Here is a 15,387-nt window from a genome sequence, read left to right as displayed (position 1 = left end):
TCAGAGGATCAAGACTATTCTAGCACAACATGGGAGACATCCAATACGATTATTTATCAGTGCGGACATTCACGATACTCTTCAGCAACCGATGCAGTACATCCTCGGACAGCGCCCGATGCTGCACATCCTTTGGAAATTGATGTTTATTTTACTTCAATTTATTTTGGACCCAAACATTGTAGTAGATCCATAGGATTGTATCAGTTTGGTCTCATAGGTCATTTTGGCCTTTGAAGACGTTTAATAGAACACTTCATTTCATAGCTCTCTCATAGCTCTCTCTCTCTCTCTCTCTCTCTCTCTCTCTCTCTCTCTATGGGTATGTTCTTGCTTGAGTTGAGGAGACAGAGAGATTGCTGGTTGAGGAAACCAAAGAGACCAACTCAGTGGCAGGTTATGGACTATTTCAGGCCAGCCTTTACCACTAGACAACTAGACAAACAAGTTTTGCAGTAGAGTTTGGATCCCACCTCCACTAGAGGCACGCTGATTGACCGTGCGATGGACCTAGGGAGATCCAGGCGTCCACGATTACAGAGGAGGCGATCCCAGCATATACAGACATTACAGAGGAGGATGCGGATTATTTTGGTGAGCCACACACGATACCCAATCAGGTTTTTGACCATGGAGGACATAGAGGAGATCCGACACCGACCGATTGTGCATTTGGAGGATTATCCCCTTCTTAGTAGCTTAAGTTTCTTGCATCCCTCATTATTTTGTACCTTTGTATTGACTAGAGAGTCTCTAGTCTTTCCCCACATTCACTTTCACTACAACATTTTGTTTCGGATGTTAAGTCTTTCTTTCAGTACACAGACTTTGTATTAGATTCACCGATTTGTAACTTGTCAGTCTCATAGATCATTTTGGCCTTTTGTAGACATTTGTATATCATTTCATTTCTCTCTCTTTTTCTCTTTTTTTTTTGGCAAAAAAGAGAGTCTTTGACCCTTTGCATTACATTAAATCGACCATAGGTCCATATACAAGAAATATGGGAAAAACCGTGACAAATATACAATGAGATCATGGGGAAAAATCCCAGCACAAACCACAGGATACATCTAATGATAAAGATACTCTAATCAAGTGGTGAAGTGTAGCTATCTGGAAAGTGATCAAGTCTACATAAATCTGCCCAAAGCTCTATTCACCTCGGGCGATGTAGCGAAAACCACAAAGTCCAGTGTTGTAGTGCTGTATATCTGATTGATATAAAGCATCCGTTGTAAAAACCTCCTGTAATAGCTCACAACAGCTAAGGGTCTGTGAAACCCCTAGGCCGTGCCTCCAAAATCATCCGCATCCACTCTTAACATTTCCTGATGATGTACCCTAAAAAAGGAAGCGGATCTACGGCACAACCAAACTGTAAGAGAGGCGGGGTGGAACTCACTCATTGTCCACCTCAAAATCCAAGGGGAGGTACCAAGATGCACATCTCTCTGACCAAACCAACTTCCCTACGGCCTCTCTAAACATTGATCGTTACTTCAGCTATGCTTTATGGGGTGCAGATATGGGGACCATCCATAGACCATCATAGTCGAGCTGGCAACACTGATCGATGGAGATGTATGGAGAGGACTCTCGCCTCTATGATTTCCCGAATGATCAGGGCTAAGGCCTCTATATCGCACAAGATTATTTGTGCAGAGCTTGATGCTCCCACGCTTGTCACAAAGGCACTTACCAGATCTGTCTCTTGTATACACAATATCTGGTATCTCCCCAAAGATAGATATGCTCTCCTAGCTTTGGATTCTTCTTCACAGTGTGCCTCACAGGGAGACACATCTTGTTTGTATGCACAGATGACATCATGGTTTCAGCTAGATAGATTTAGTATGAATAGACTACCCCCTTCCCAGTACTCGCTGGATGCACCCTCCTTGTCCCTCACACGGACCAAGATTACCCGCCCCATGAAACAGGCTTTGATTCAGCTAGACACCAGGAGGACATGGACAGAGCCGACCCGAGAACTTGGCATGAAGATGGCTTTCTACAACAAGCATCTTCTCCAACTCACAAAGGACGGATATGTGATAAAACCTGCCTTTATCCCATGTGATAAGATGTGCTATTGGTCAAATGCGCACGTCATCCCATCAGCTAGAGATTGAGACTTGCAGATTTCGGAGAGTACCAACAGAAGCCAGGATTTTCCAGTTGTGTCATATAGAGCAAGAGATAGAGTTACACCACATATGTCATTGTCCAGTATACTATGAGATACGAGGCCGCTTTCATTGTCTATTCAGAGAGGGCTCTGGACCACTGGCTAGAGTCGTGAGATATCAGGATCAGAGATACCTCGGATTGTTTTTGCTAGAGCTGCGCAAACACAAGGAGAGTCTCTTCAGGAGACTAGAGAGTGGGAGACATTCATAAAGGGAGATCACTGGCTTCTTTTGACGAGAGACCCGACAATCAAATGAGCAATCTTCAAAGCAGACTTCAGAGTCCACCTCTACCAAAGGTATATTGACTGACATAGCCATTGAGCTTGGGAGAGCTAGACGCCCACATCTTCGAGGGCCACCACGACATCGACATCTTCAAGGGCTTCATCATAGGATCATAATTATTCTAGCACAACATGGAAGACGCAGTACAATTATTTACAGAGGCGGACATTGACGATGCTCTTCAACGACCGATGCAGTACATCCTCGGACCGCCCGATGCTGGGTATCCTCGGACACTGATGTTCATTTTAGCTTTTATTTTTCTTCATTTTATTTTGTACCCAGACATTGTATTAGATCCACTAAGATTATATCAATTTGGTCTCATAGGTCTTTTTGGCTTTTTGAAAACATTTAATAAAGCATTTCATCCGAACTCCTATTTGGGTGATCTATAGCCTCGATCGAAGAGCACGACACCCTCTACGCATTGATGTAAAGACAGAAATTTTCAGAGTTATGGAAGGCGTTTCTGCAGCAGCATTTTTGAAGTGAACATGTTAAGGAAAATTGACTCTGATCTCTTATTTACATACAATGTCTTCCAGTACTCGCAAGGGTTCTTCTTCTTCAACAAGGTCCACAAACATTGTTAAAAATGATCCAAAATCTTTTAAGTGTGGAGAAAGCAACACAACCACTCAACCAACGACATCGAAAACCATGATCATAGCAGACTTGGTATCGTTGCTAGAGACCGTAAACAAACAAGGCGAAGACTTACGGGCACTTGCAATGGAGAATGGCACACTAAGGGTACTTGTGGTTGAGAATGAGAATCTCAAGAGGACACTTGAGATGCAAACAACACGTTTGATGCAACTTGAAGAGGAAGTCAGGAATGTAAACGCTCTCTTATGAACTTGAATGTTTTAAAGGAGCGCATGAGCAAAGTAGAGCATGACCATGTATTGAAAGAGGAGAGATTTGACGCCATGAGCCGGGATATATGCGACATGAAAAAAGTATGCACAAATAAGTCTTGGGCTGATATATGTGGTAACAATGTGGTTCCTAATTCCTCACTCATACAAGCTATGGTTCAAACAAAGAATGTTGAAAATGTGGATGTGGAGGAGTTGAAGGAACGGGGGCAACGTTCCAAGAACATTGTTATTCGTGGAATCCCTGAAGAGAAGTTAGAGACACCTCCTCCTCTTGCCATTGTTATCGAAGATTTCTTCAAAACCCACTTTGACATGTTTAGAGTTATGGTCTATGGAGCGCATAGAGTGGGTAAGCAAAGAGCTCCTCGCTCGGGAGAACGCCCAATTGTATGCACCATGCCAGATGAGACCAAACGAAAGATTATCCTTGATAATAGTTGGATCCATTTGAGGGATACAAAATGTTTTGTACAATTGAAAATATGCTTTTGGAATTGTAATGGATACCCATGGAATGCGGAGGTTGGCATTGATGAACTAACAAGCAAAGCCGAAGTTGTAATTCTTCTTGAAACTTGGAAGCATGATACACAAAGGATTAACGGCTTGGAGGATTACAATGTACATTCATTAATATGGTCAAAGAATCTCAAGCAACGAAGAGGGCAAGGAGGGGTAGCATGTATGGTTAAGAAAGGATTGGAAGATTTTGTATCAATTGTCAAAGATGAGAAGTACAAACGTTATGTATGGCTGAAAATTATGACACCAAAAAGAGCACCCATTTTTGTAGCCGGTTGCTATATTCCTCATCATGATTCCCCCTTTTATGCTTGCATGGATAAAGATCATCCATTTTTTGATTTAGAAGAGGACATTGCTTATTTCAAAGGCAAAGGTGATGTTATTGTATTTGGGGATATGAATGCTTGCACAAAAACATTGCAACATGATATTCAACAATTTGGTATGCCGTACATTTCAAGGAAGTTGGAGAAAGTTCACTTGTATGATCGTACTTCAATGGATGAGAAAGAGTCGGATCACTATGGAAAGTTACTTTTACACATGTGTAATAGCACGCATATGCTCATTGCCAATGGTGTATCTTTGTGGAGTAGAACCAATGGATTTACATGTAGAACACATAATGGGGATAGTGTAATTGACTACATGCTACTCTCTGAAGCCATCATGTATCGCATAAAGATTGGCCAATGGACCCGGGAATCGGACCATCAAACCTTCTGTATTAACCTTGCATGTGGAGAAGTGTAGCAGACTTGGACACTCCAAGTCGAGAATCTACCGCGACACCACAAATAGTCACTTCAAAACAGTTCATAGTTCACAATTGATTCGACACTGGCCCACCGGCAGAGTTCCATGCCTAGAGATATTGGCCCCAAAGACTGGCGCCCCTTTCGATATTTCTTTTTGTATTAATCTGTGTTCAAAGTACAAGAGTGTAGGAAGGCACTCACTCTCAGACTCTGCGTCCAGATGCTCTGAGTTGTGAGGCCTTGCCCACATATTTAAGGATTACAAGGGATGCTAAATGCAGAGCCCAAAAGCTGAAAATCAAAAGCCCTCGAAAAATAAAGCAAGAGCTTTCTTTTTTTCTCTCTCAAGCCATACTTGGCACAATAAAAGCAAAGGCTTTTTTAAACAAAAGCTCTCTCTCTCTCTCTAACTCTCAATTTGCGTAGAATAAAAAGCATGTCCAAAATTCTGCCCTGCGTAGACAAAAGCAAGCCAAAAAGCTACCGTACAAAAATCTGTCAGCGTAATTTACGGAACTGCCTATAGGCCTTCCACGTCATCAGTCAATCCGTATGCTGCCTGCCACGTCAGCATTTTCCAGCAGGCTGTTTTTCAGCAATAAGACGGATGTGTGTGTGTGTGTGTACTGGGCGACCACGTCACCAGTTTGTGACAAGAAGCAACTAAGCATAATAATCTTGGCCAAAGGGAAGAGAAGTTATCACTATGTATGGATTTCAAACGGGCAGCAATGTACATTGAAATGGTTGAACAAAAGTTATGGATGACAAAGCTTCAATACGACGCACCATTGGAAACTAAATGGGAAGCTTTCAAGAAAGTTATTTGTTCTTGTGCCGAAGAATGCTTGCCATAAAGCATCTCCATGGTATCAACAAAGATAGATCACTCAAAAGGTGGTTTAATAAACAATGTCAAGATGCTCGAAAGTCCTTGATAAAGCTTGATGCAACCATGGACAAAGACAACTATCAAAGTCATTTGCATACATACAAGGCATTGATTCAAAAGAAGAGAAAAAGATGGGAAGTAAAGCAACAACTTTTTCAAGTCCAAAAAAAGGCACATGCATGTGGAAAATTTTGGAGAAACTTGAGGGACAGGCGGGTTGAGAACTTTGGTAACTTGAATCTTGTAAATATGTACACACATTGTAGGCAATTATATGAGCAAGCACATGCTGAAAAAATGTCATTTTATGGTTCACTCCCATGCATGTCCTCTTTTTTTACTATTGAGGATGTATGCGGTGGGCTTGAAAAGTTGGCCACTCGCAAAGCGGGAGATCTTCAAGGTATCAAGCCGGAGATGATCAAATACAGGGAGATTTTCCCCATGAGTGGATGTGTGATATGTTCAACCTTGCACTTCAACATGGTATGCCTTATGATTGGAGTACTAATTGGATTAAGCCTTTGCATAAAGGACGGAATGTAAAGAATGTAAATAACTACCGGACTATAATGATTAGGTCTCTTATGGCAAAGTTATTTGGGTGCATAATGGAGATGAAATTAAGTGATTGGGCTGAAGAGAATGACAAGCGTGCAAAAGTACAAGCGGGTTTTCGTCGATGCCATAGCACCATTGATCATCTTGTCACTCTTCATGTTCTCATGATGGAAAGTCGGTTCAAAGGCAAGCAATTGTGTTGTTGTTTAGTGGACTTTAGAGAGCCTTTGATATGATTCCACGTAACAATTTGTAGAGAAGGATGGAAGAACTCCAAGTACCAAGTGAGTTTATGCTTGCAATTTCTCGAACCTATGAGAAGGTGATTTATCAATTGCGCATGGGAAGAGAAATTTCAGAAATTTTTGTAAGCACTATTGGGTTAAACAAGGATGACCGTTGTCACCAACTCTCTTTGGTCTATGGATCGATCAATTGGAACAAATGGTACTTGAGTTTATGCAAGCAGAAGGCATTGAAGAGGTTCCTATTTGCAATGTGGTAATTATGCTTTTGTTGTATGCGGATGATGTTGTGCTTCTAGCACACACTTTAGAAGATGCACAAAAGCTTATAGTTGTACTTGAGAACTTTTGCTTGCATAGTGGGTTGATTGTGAATGAATCCAAAACAAAGGTTATGCTTGTGAAACCAACCATAAAGAGAAGCCATACATTGTGTACAACAATGAGACACTTGAAGTTGTTGAGAGCTTTAAGTACCTTGGCCTTGAGGTTCCGTCCAATCACAAGTGGCATGAATGTGCTATGCATCGTTTCAAAACGGAAAAGAAAACATATTATGCATTTGAGAACATGTGTAGTGCGGGAAACATCAAGTGTTGGGTTCTCAAGAAGTACCTTTTTGATGCATTGGTGACACCGGTTCTTCTTTATGGAGTTGGAAGTGTGGGGCGGGAGCATCTTAAAGTCTACTTGAAAAGAGTTTGAGAATGTCCAAAAGTGTTTTCTTACAAACTTTCTCGAAGTTAAGACACAAATACCATATATACTCCTACTTCTTGAGTCGGGATCTCTTCCAATTGAGGTTATGGGCATGGAAAGGGTTGTGGAGTACATGATAAAGATGCGTCAAAACCCCTCACATCGACTTCCTACAATTGCATGGGAAGCAAGCAAAAAAGTTTAAAAGATGCATAAAAGCAAGATTTTGAGCACGGGATGGATGCAAGACATAAAGAAGTGGTTTGGGAGATGGGATGCATTACACTTCCTACATGATGCTTAAATTGACTCCCAAGTGAATGAAGCTTTTCTACAACGCCAATGTGTTACCGCTTGGGAGAAATCCGGAGGGTCACGATTCATCCATTACACCACCCATATTGCCCCCAACTACAAAACCATGTTCTTCGTTGAAAGAGGAAACCATACTCACACTTACATGCTTGAGTCTATCCCCTCGTCAACAATACACACTATTGCACCCATTCGGCTTAGCTCCCATTTCCTTCGATGCAAGACGGGGCGTAGGGGCAATGGAGAAGAGTCAAATCGATTGTGCACATTATGCTCACAGCAAGTTTGAGAGTCTGAGTACCACACACTACTAGAGTGCTCAGTTTTAACTTTTTGATCACATCCGAACTTGCTTCTCTCACATTTTCTGCCATGACTTAGACCGACGTACTTTCCTCTCCCAGCCACAGTGTGGGCTCTCCATTGCGACTCTCATCACCACAGTTTTGGAGCATCGAGTCACTCATCAACCATACACATACTACATCACATATAATATTTGACCTCCGAGGACGATAATAGAATCTCTCTCTCTCTCTCTCTCTCTCTCTCTCTCTCTCTCTCTCTCTCTCTCTCTCTCTCTCTCTCTCTCTCTCTCTCTCTCTCTCTCTCTCTCTCTCTCTCTCTCTCTCTCTCTCTCTCTTTTGGCGGGCGAGCAGGTCTGTGGCGGGCAAGTCTGGCGCGAGGCTGAAGCTTTGTGGCGGGCAGGTCTGGCGCGAGGCTTAAGGTCTGTGGCGGGCTGAGTGCGAGGCTGTGACAGGTTTCATGCGTTCGGGACAAGCAGCACAGTGACTCTCTCTCTCTCTACACACTCAGTTCGAGCAGTGTGCAACATTCTGTGGGCAACGTGCAACATTCCACAGGGAAGCGCTGCCTGTGCATTAGGGTTTTGGGCGAGAGAGGTGGAGCAAGCAGGAGCTCGCGCGAAGGGCAGGCAGCGAAGAAGTCCTACGCGTAGCATGTCCTAGCAACCCTACGTGTAGCAAGTCCCAGCAAACGCGCACCCTTCGCCTACGAGTAGGAAGTCCCAGCCTTAGAGAAAATTTTAAGCCTTAAGGTAAAAAGCCTTAAGATAAAATATTTTAAGTTTGTCCTATTCTCCCTAGTACCCTACCCCACATTTGGGGCTCAGGTTCGATGGATCCGCCTACCGAAGGGGAAGGGCCGGGTGTAGATAGCTACACCACCCCAAAAAAAACAACAGCTACATTTAAGCGGAGAAACAGAGATACTGTACTATCAACAGGATCATTACGAGTGGGGAAAACGTCCAAGATACATGATGAACTAATGATGGAGAAGGTCCAGATGATGCTCAAATCAGAACTAAACTACATGAGAAATGACATCAGGAAGGAAATGCACGCGAGCGCTGAGAGCTATAGGAACTCCATGTATGGAGACATGATGAGAGAACTAAGGAGAGAGATCCGGGGGATACAGAATGAGGAGATTCAGATCTTGAAAACGGAAGTACGAAACCTAATCAAGGCCGAAGTAAATGTAACAGAATGAGTTATGCAAAAGAAACTCGATGAGGCAGTAGCAAGTTTTGAAGCATGGAGAACAAATATGGAAAAGCACATGGGGGGAAAAAGATGCAATAATTGAGGAGCTAAAAGGAGAACTTGCGGCTTGCAAATCTGCAACTAAGGAGAAGGGAGACGACCAACCTTCGGTGCTGAAGGAGCTCGAGGACATGAAAGATCAAATGAAAACTCTACGAGAAGGAGATGAACAGAAATCGAAAACGGCATCTTCATGGGCGGAACATCTTTTTAAGACACAAGAAAAGGTTGATGAAGCACAGAAATGGATTGAGGATGCGAAGAAAGGGAAGGCCCAGATGCTCGAGACCACACCTACTTCTACCATTATTAATATGACCATTGAGGAAGAGCAGAAAAGGAAGAATCGGGCTCTGCATGTGCCGGTCACAGGAGTCAAAGACAGAGAGAATGTAGATGAAGAAGTGAAGGAACTGCTACAACGCATGGGCATCACAGAGCCTACTCACACAAGTGCATGGAGAGTGGGCAAGAAAGGAATCGCTGAGAAGGGAAACGTAAAGGACCGGGCACTTATTCTCCGCTTCCTGAATATAGAAACAAGGAAAGAATTTCTAAAGAAGAGGCCAACTCTTAAGAAAACCGGTATTTTCCTGGGAGATGACCTTACATTGGCACAAGTGGCACACATGCAAGAGTTGATGCCAGAGATCAGGGCAGCAAGAGAAAAGGGGAAAATCGCCTTTTATAGAGGAGGGAAAGTAGTGGTTCTGGAAAAGCGCTCAGCATGACGGTGCGAGACCTATGGGGCGACGCTCCAGATAGCAGCGTGGAATTGTAATGGGTCATATAGGCTAGATGTAGGTGCCTTTGAAGACAGCTTTAGGGACAGAGACATAGTTTTCTACTCAGAGACACACCAGATACCGGGACAACGTATGCCACATGTGAAGGGTTATTTATGGGAAACAGCTGGTCGACCAGACGAGATCTCTACAGGGTAGCCGGGGGTTAGGAGGAGTAGCAGTCTTATTTAAAGAGGAGCTGAAACCACTACTATAGATTATCAGGAAAGATGAGCAAGCAAGGTATATGTGGGTGAGAATGAGAGCCGAGACAGGTAGATTTCTATATATCGCTATATGCTACTTCCCTCCAAGTACCTCAGTCTACTCCTCACCTAAAGGACAGTCCCCTTTCTCCATATTGAATAATGACATATGGGAGTTCTCTAGAGATGGAGACATAGTTCTCTTAGGAGACTTTAATGCCAAAACGGCCAACTCTCAAGCAGTATTCTATGATACTTCTGAGGAAATGCTCAGAGAAGTGGATTTATCACAAAGGGGGCTTACTAGAAACTCACAGGATAAAGAACACACTGAATATGGGAGACATCTCATGGAGATGGCAACCATACATGGTTTGTCCATACTTAATGGTCTAGAGAATTTCCCGTTATCTGGGGGATTCACATGCTTCCCACACACGCATGGGGTCAGTACAGTGGATTATGTCATGACTTCACCAAGCTTTATTTCTAGTATCAAGGACTTTAAGGTGGGACCCAGACCGGTTGGGATTGCAGTGGATCATGCTCTCTTGACCTTATCAATCTCCTTCCAATACAATGCCTCTCAAGTACAAAGGAAGAAGACACACACAAGATGTACTTTCACGCCAGAAACTGATTCAGTCTATGTGGAAAAGATCTATAATAGGATGCGGGCAGCCGAGCCAGTATATACTATAGAGGAGATTACTTCTCAGTTAACAGAGATACTACATGGAGCAGCACAAGAGGCATACCCACATACTCAACCTGATCAGAAGAGAGGAGCTGGGAACATGCCTCAAAACAGTTGGTATGACGAGGAATGCAGAGAGACGAGAATTCAGGTCCAAAAAGAGCTTACACTTGGGATCATCACATATAAGCAGTCTCGGATTGCTCTTCGGCGTATAGTACGTCGCAAGAAAAGGACATTTTTAGCCAAACTAGAGAAGGATTTATATCAGCTCTTCTTGAGTCAAGACTCACATGAGGCATGGCGCTTATTTCAAGAGCACTCGCCGCCTTCGACGATTACTTCTCCTGAGATCTGGGGTCAATATGTAACATCATTATATATGGTATCTGGACAGCCTCCATTACCAGATCCGCTAGAGCCATGCCCTGCTGCTAGTACTTTCTTTACTACGGAAATGGTGGAAAAAGCCATTGATAAGATGAAGACAAGAAGAGCATATGATCATGAAGGTTTAGTAGCAGAACATCTGATCCATGCCAGGGATCTACTTTCAGAAGTCCTTGCTCAGCTGTTTAATCGGGTCATGTGTGAAGGATTACCTGAATCTTGGAAATTATCTACTATCGTACCTATTTTCAAGTCAGGGGATCCTATGATACCCGGGAACTACCGCACCATTATGGTAGGTCACACTTTGACCCGACTGTACGCATCCATTCTTGAACAAAAATTGAGTAGATGGGCAGAGAATGAGGGCATAAGAGCAACAGGACAAGCTGGATTCAGAAGGGGTTATTCCACTTTAGATCATATTCTTACGCTCAGAGCCATTATTGAGGAAGGAAGAGCAAACGGGAGAAGGATGTATTGTTGCTTTGTGGATTTTCGGAAAGCTTTTGATACAGTACCAAGGGCCAGATTGATGCGCAGGATGCAAGAGTTAGGGGTCCCCAAAGAGATTATTTGGGGGATCATGGCTTTATACGGGTCAGTAACTGGTTATGTACGTACTCCAGAAGGGGATTCCGACATTGTTCATTCCACCGTTGGAGTAAAGCAGGGATGCCCACTGTCCCCTACTTTATTTGGTATGTACATAGATGAGGTATCAAATTACATTGATAGAGAGGGTGACAGAGGGGCTCAACTTGCAGGGTCATGGATCCCTTTGTTGTTGTATGCAGATGATATTGTATTGATAGCAGAATCACCAGATGGAATGCAGAGGCAGCTAGATGCATTACATAAATTCGCAGAGGACAGTGGCCTGTCGGTAAACTTGGGTAAAACCAAAGTTATGGTGTTTAACACCACACCGCAGTGGGTCAGGAGATCAGCACCTACATTTGCATATGGCCAGGATACAGTAGAGTACACAAATGCACACACATACCTTGGGGTGGTATTTGCAGGACCGAAGTTTACTCTTAAGAAAGCAGCGGATGCTAGATTATCCAGAGCCTCTGCGGCCTTGGGAGGGTTGGAGAGGATGTGTTCACAAGTGCAGTTTCACGAACCACGAACAAAACTTTGGCTCTTTGATACTGTGGTGGCTTCGGCTATGCTTTATGGGGTCCAGATTTGGGGACCATCTGTGGATCAGGATAATTGGAAGTCAATGGAGAGACCTTTGGTATCTATGATTTCCCGAATGATTAGAGCCAAGGCCTCCGTACCACACGCGATTACCCGAGCGGAACTAGCGGCCCCTCCGATAGAAATTGAAGCTCTTACCCGATCAGTGTCCTTTATACATGGTTTGTGGGATACAAATAATTGCCGATATACTAGACTGGCCCTCGGATCCTCTCAACAATTAGCAATGAAAGGGGATACATCATGCTGGTATGCGCAACTGTCCTCGTGGTTTCGGAGACACGGGTTCAGTATGGAAAGATTACCCCCCTTCCAATACTCTCTTGAGGCCCCATCACTGGCAATTACACGAACGGACATTAATAAAATCACCCGACAGGATCTTATACAGTTGGATACTAAGAGGACATGGGTAGACCCTACACAAGAATTGGGCACGAAGATGGCCGACTACAAAGAAAACTTCCTACAACTATCTGAAGATGGATTTGTGATTCGCCCAAGTTACATGGATACCCACCTGTCTCATGGTTTGAGATGTGCTATTGGTCAGATTCGTACATCCTCACACCAGTTGGAAATTGAATTTGGCACATTTAGGGGAATCCCACCTGAGAGCAGAATTTGCAAGTTATGCGGAATGGAGCCAGAGACAAAGTTACACTATATATGCCACTGCACAGTATACTATGAGATACGGGGGCGTTTTCATTGCCTCTTTAAAGAAGGCTTTGGACCTCTAGATAGAATCATGCAATACCAAGATCAAAGATGCTTAGGCTTGTACCTACTGGAACTACATTGGCACAGGGATAATCTAATGAGAAGACAAAGAGCACTACAGCCTCAGAGGCCGATCACAGATTTCTTCGGATCAAGAGAAGCAGGAGTGGAAGGAGAAGCAAGAGGCCAACAGCCAGCACAAAGGAGTACCCACAGTCATACCAAAGGCACGCTAATTGACAGAGCGACTGAGCTTAGGAAATCGAGACGACCACGACCAAGATGCAGAAGCACACTTAACCGGAGGGGACTACAACAAAGGATTAGAAGCATTCTAGCCAGACACCTAGAATGCTCCTAAGAAGTTTATTTAATACTTTGTATTTAGTTTTTCACATTTATTTTCACACTTTCACACTTTTCACACTTAGTACTTCAGTACTAAGGTACCCAGACATTGTAACAAATTCACCACTTTTGTATCAGTTTGGTCTCATAGGTCATTCTGGCCTTTTGAAGACGTTAATATAACATTTCATTTCATTTCATTCACACTCTCTCTCTCTCTCTCTCTCTCTCTCTCTCTCTCTCTCTCTCTCTCGCACTCGCACACACACACACACACACACACACACACACACACACACACACACACACACCAGAGAGAGATCCAAGAGCGCTACTACGGATCTTTGAAGGAGAGGCGCATCCGAGCATTCGTCGATCTGGCCGCCATCCTGTGCAGATTGTTCACACCTTACCCACCCATGCATCATGTCTTACACCCTGACTATAGTACTCGATGGCACTAGAGTTATAATGGCATGATTGTACTCCCCCTCAACATATAGGATTGCATCTTCTCCCTCATCTAGAGCTCGACCCTCCCCACTACATGTATCCCTCCCCTCATCCCTCAACCACCATATTAGATACTATCTTTACTTCTGTATCTTTTACCGTTCATGCCAACTTCATGGACACACACAGGACACCTACCTCATGTACTTTGATTTGTGGCCTCTAGCAAGAGGTTAAAAACTCTCTCTCTCTCTCTCTCTCTCTCTCTCTCTCTCTCTCTCTCTCTCTCTCTCTCTCTCTCTCTCTCTCTCTCTCTCTCTCTCTCTCTCTCTCTCTCTCTCTCTCGTCGGCTAGATCTTTAAGGTCTCTTGGGATAATTTCCTACGACGTTAAAACTCTCTTCTTCTTCTTCTTCTTCTTCTTCTTCCAAGTGTGGTAGATTGGTTATGGCATTTCCCTTTTGAATAACAGGTCTTGAGTTCAACTCTCCTCGTCGGATAGATCTTTAAGGTCTCTTGGGATAGTTTCCTACCACGTTAAAATTCTCTTCTTCTTCTTCTTATTCTCTCTCTCAAGGTAAGCCTGCTTTGATTTAGTGTCATTTCTGATCTTTGGCACGTTTATCATCCTTTGCGCCTCACAAGACATGGCTATGTACTCAATTAAACTACCAGTTTGTCAGTCAAAATGAGAGGCATGACCCAAGTTTTAAGAGAGAGTGCACACACCGGCCGTGTATCGCCTACATTCCAAGTACCAACAAAAACACGTAAAACTTGCTCTGGTTTAGCAACTCCAGCCGCTATCTGCATCAAGACCTAGTAAATGCATCCAAACAGTGGCATGAGCAACATTGCGTGAAGTAAAGCATTGAAACCCTTTTTATGTAACACAATACACATTGTACCTTTCCAGGAAACACCCTCTTTCCATCCTTTGAATACAACTCGTACCATTGTGCTTTTAGATTGCACAAACCCCCTGTTAATGAACGCAATTACCACATAATGAGATTAATATTCACGGTTCCAAGACAAAGGTTTACTTATGACCAGAGTTGGACTTGCCTTGAGGTTTGTTCAAAAGATCAGCAATAACAATATCCTTGCATTGTCCAAAGCACTCCGCTCCCAGCAAGCCCTTTCCAAACACTTGCACTGACAAGACTGAGCTCTGCATTGAAAAAGGGAAAGCCTGAATAGAAACATTTGCAAACGGCTGAAACCCAAGCAATCAAGATAAGGAAAAATTTGATGGAAAAGGGAGGACGTTCTAACCTTGGCTGAAACCCAAGCAATCAAGATAAGGAAAAATTTGATGGAAAAGGGAGGAAGTTCTAACCTTGGCGTCTTTCACGTCAAAAGTGAAGCTTTCATTCACAATTATAACTCCATATTCATCTGCCTTTCCTTTTATCTGCATTATGTTTTAAAGAAAAAAAGTGAATCCTTCTTACAAGCGACACCCTACATGCCAGCATGAGGGCACAATGAATAAGATCGTTTTTAGAAAGACAAGCTCAGTCAGTAAAACCCCCTAGCAAAGTCAAAACCGATACCAACACAAGATAGAGTATCAAAATCTTTTAAACTTTCCCCTCCTTTTCGACATGGTTTAGATCTTCACAATAACATCTATAAAACCTA

General features: G+C 43.3%; 1 protein-coding gene across 1 annotated transcript in view; it reads right to left on the bottom strand.

Annotated features, from left to right (window-relative positions):
• Window positions 1-15,387, bottom strand: part of LOC147432461 (uncharacterized) — a 77,945-nt gene that overhangs the window by 34,998 nt on the left and 27,560 nt on the right. The window contains exons 3-6 of the mRNA XM_086492406.1: window positions 15,083-15,157; window positions 14,809-14,914; window positions 14,649-14,722; window positions 14,470-14,559 (exon numbers count right to left, since the gene is read on the bottom strand). Of these exons, the coding sequence (XP_086348532.1) occupies window positions 14,470-14,559; window positions 14,649-14,722; window positions 14,809-14,914; window positions 15,083-15,157 (345 nt within the window). The remainder of the gene's footprint in view (window positions 1-14,469; window positions 14,560-14,648; window positions 14,723-14,808; window positions 14,915-15,082; window positions 15,158-15,387) is intronic.

The sequence above is a fragment of the Adiantum capillus-veneris genome, chromosome 20, assembly GCF_014529385.1.
Source record: "Adiantum capillus-veneris isolate H3 chromosome 20, ASM1452938v2, whole genome shotgun sequence".
Taxonomy (NCBI): Eukaryota; Viridiplantae; Streptophyta; class Polypodiopsida; order Polypodiales; family Pteridaceae; genus Adiantum; species Adiantum capillus-veneris.
This window is presented reverse-complemented; position numbering and strand designations above follow the sequence as displayed.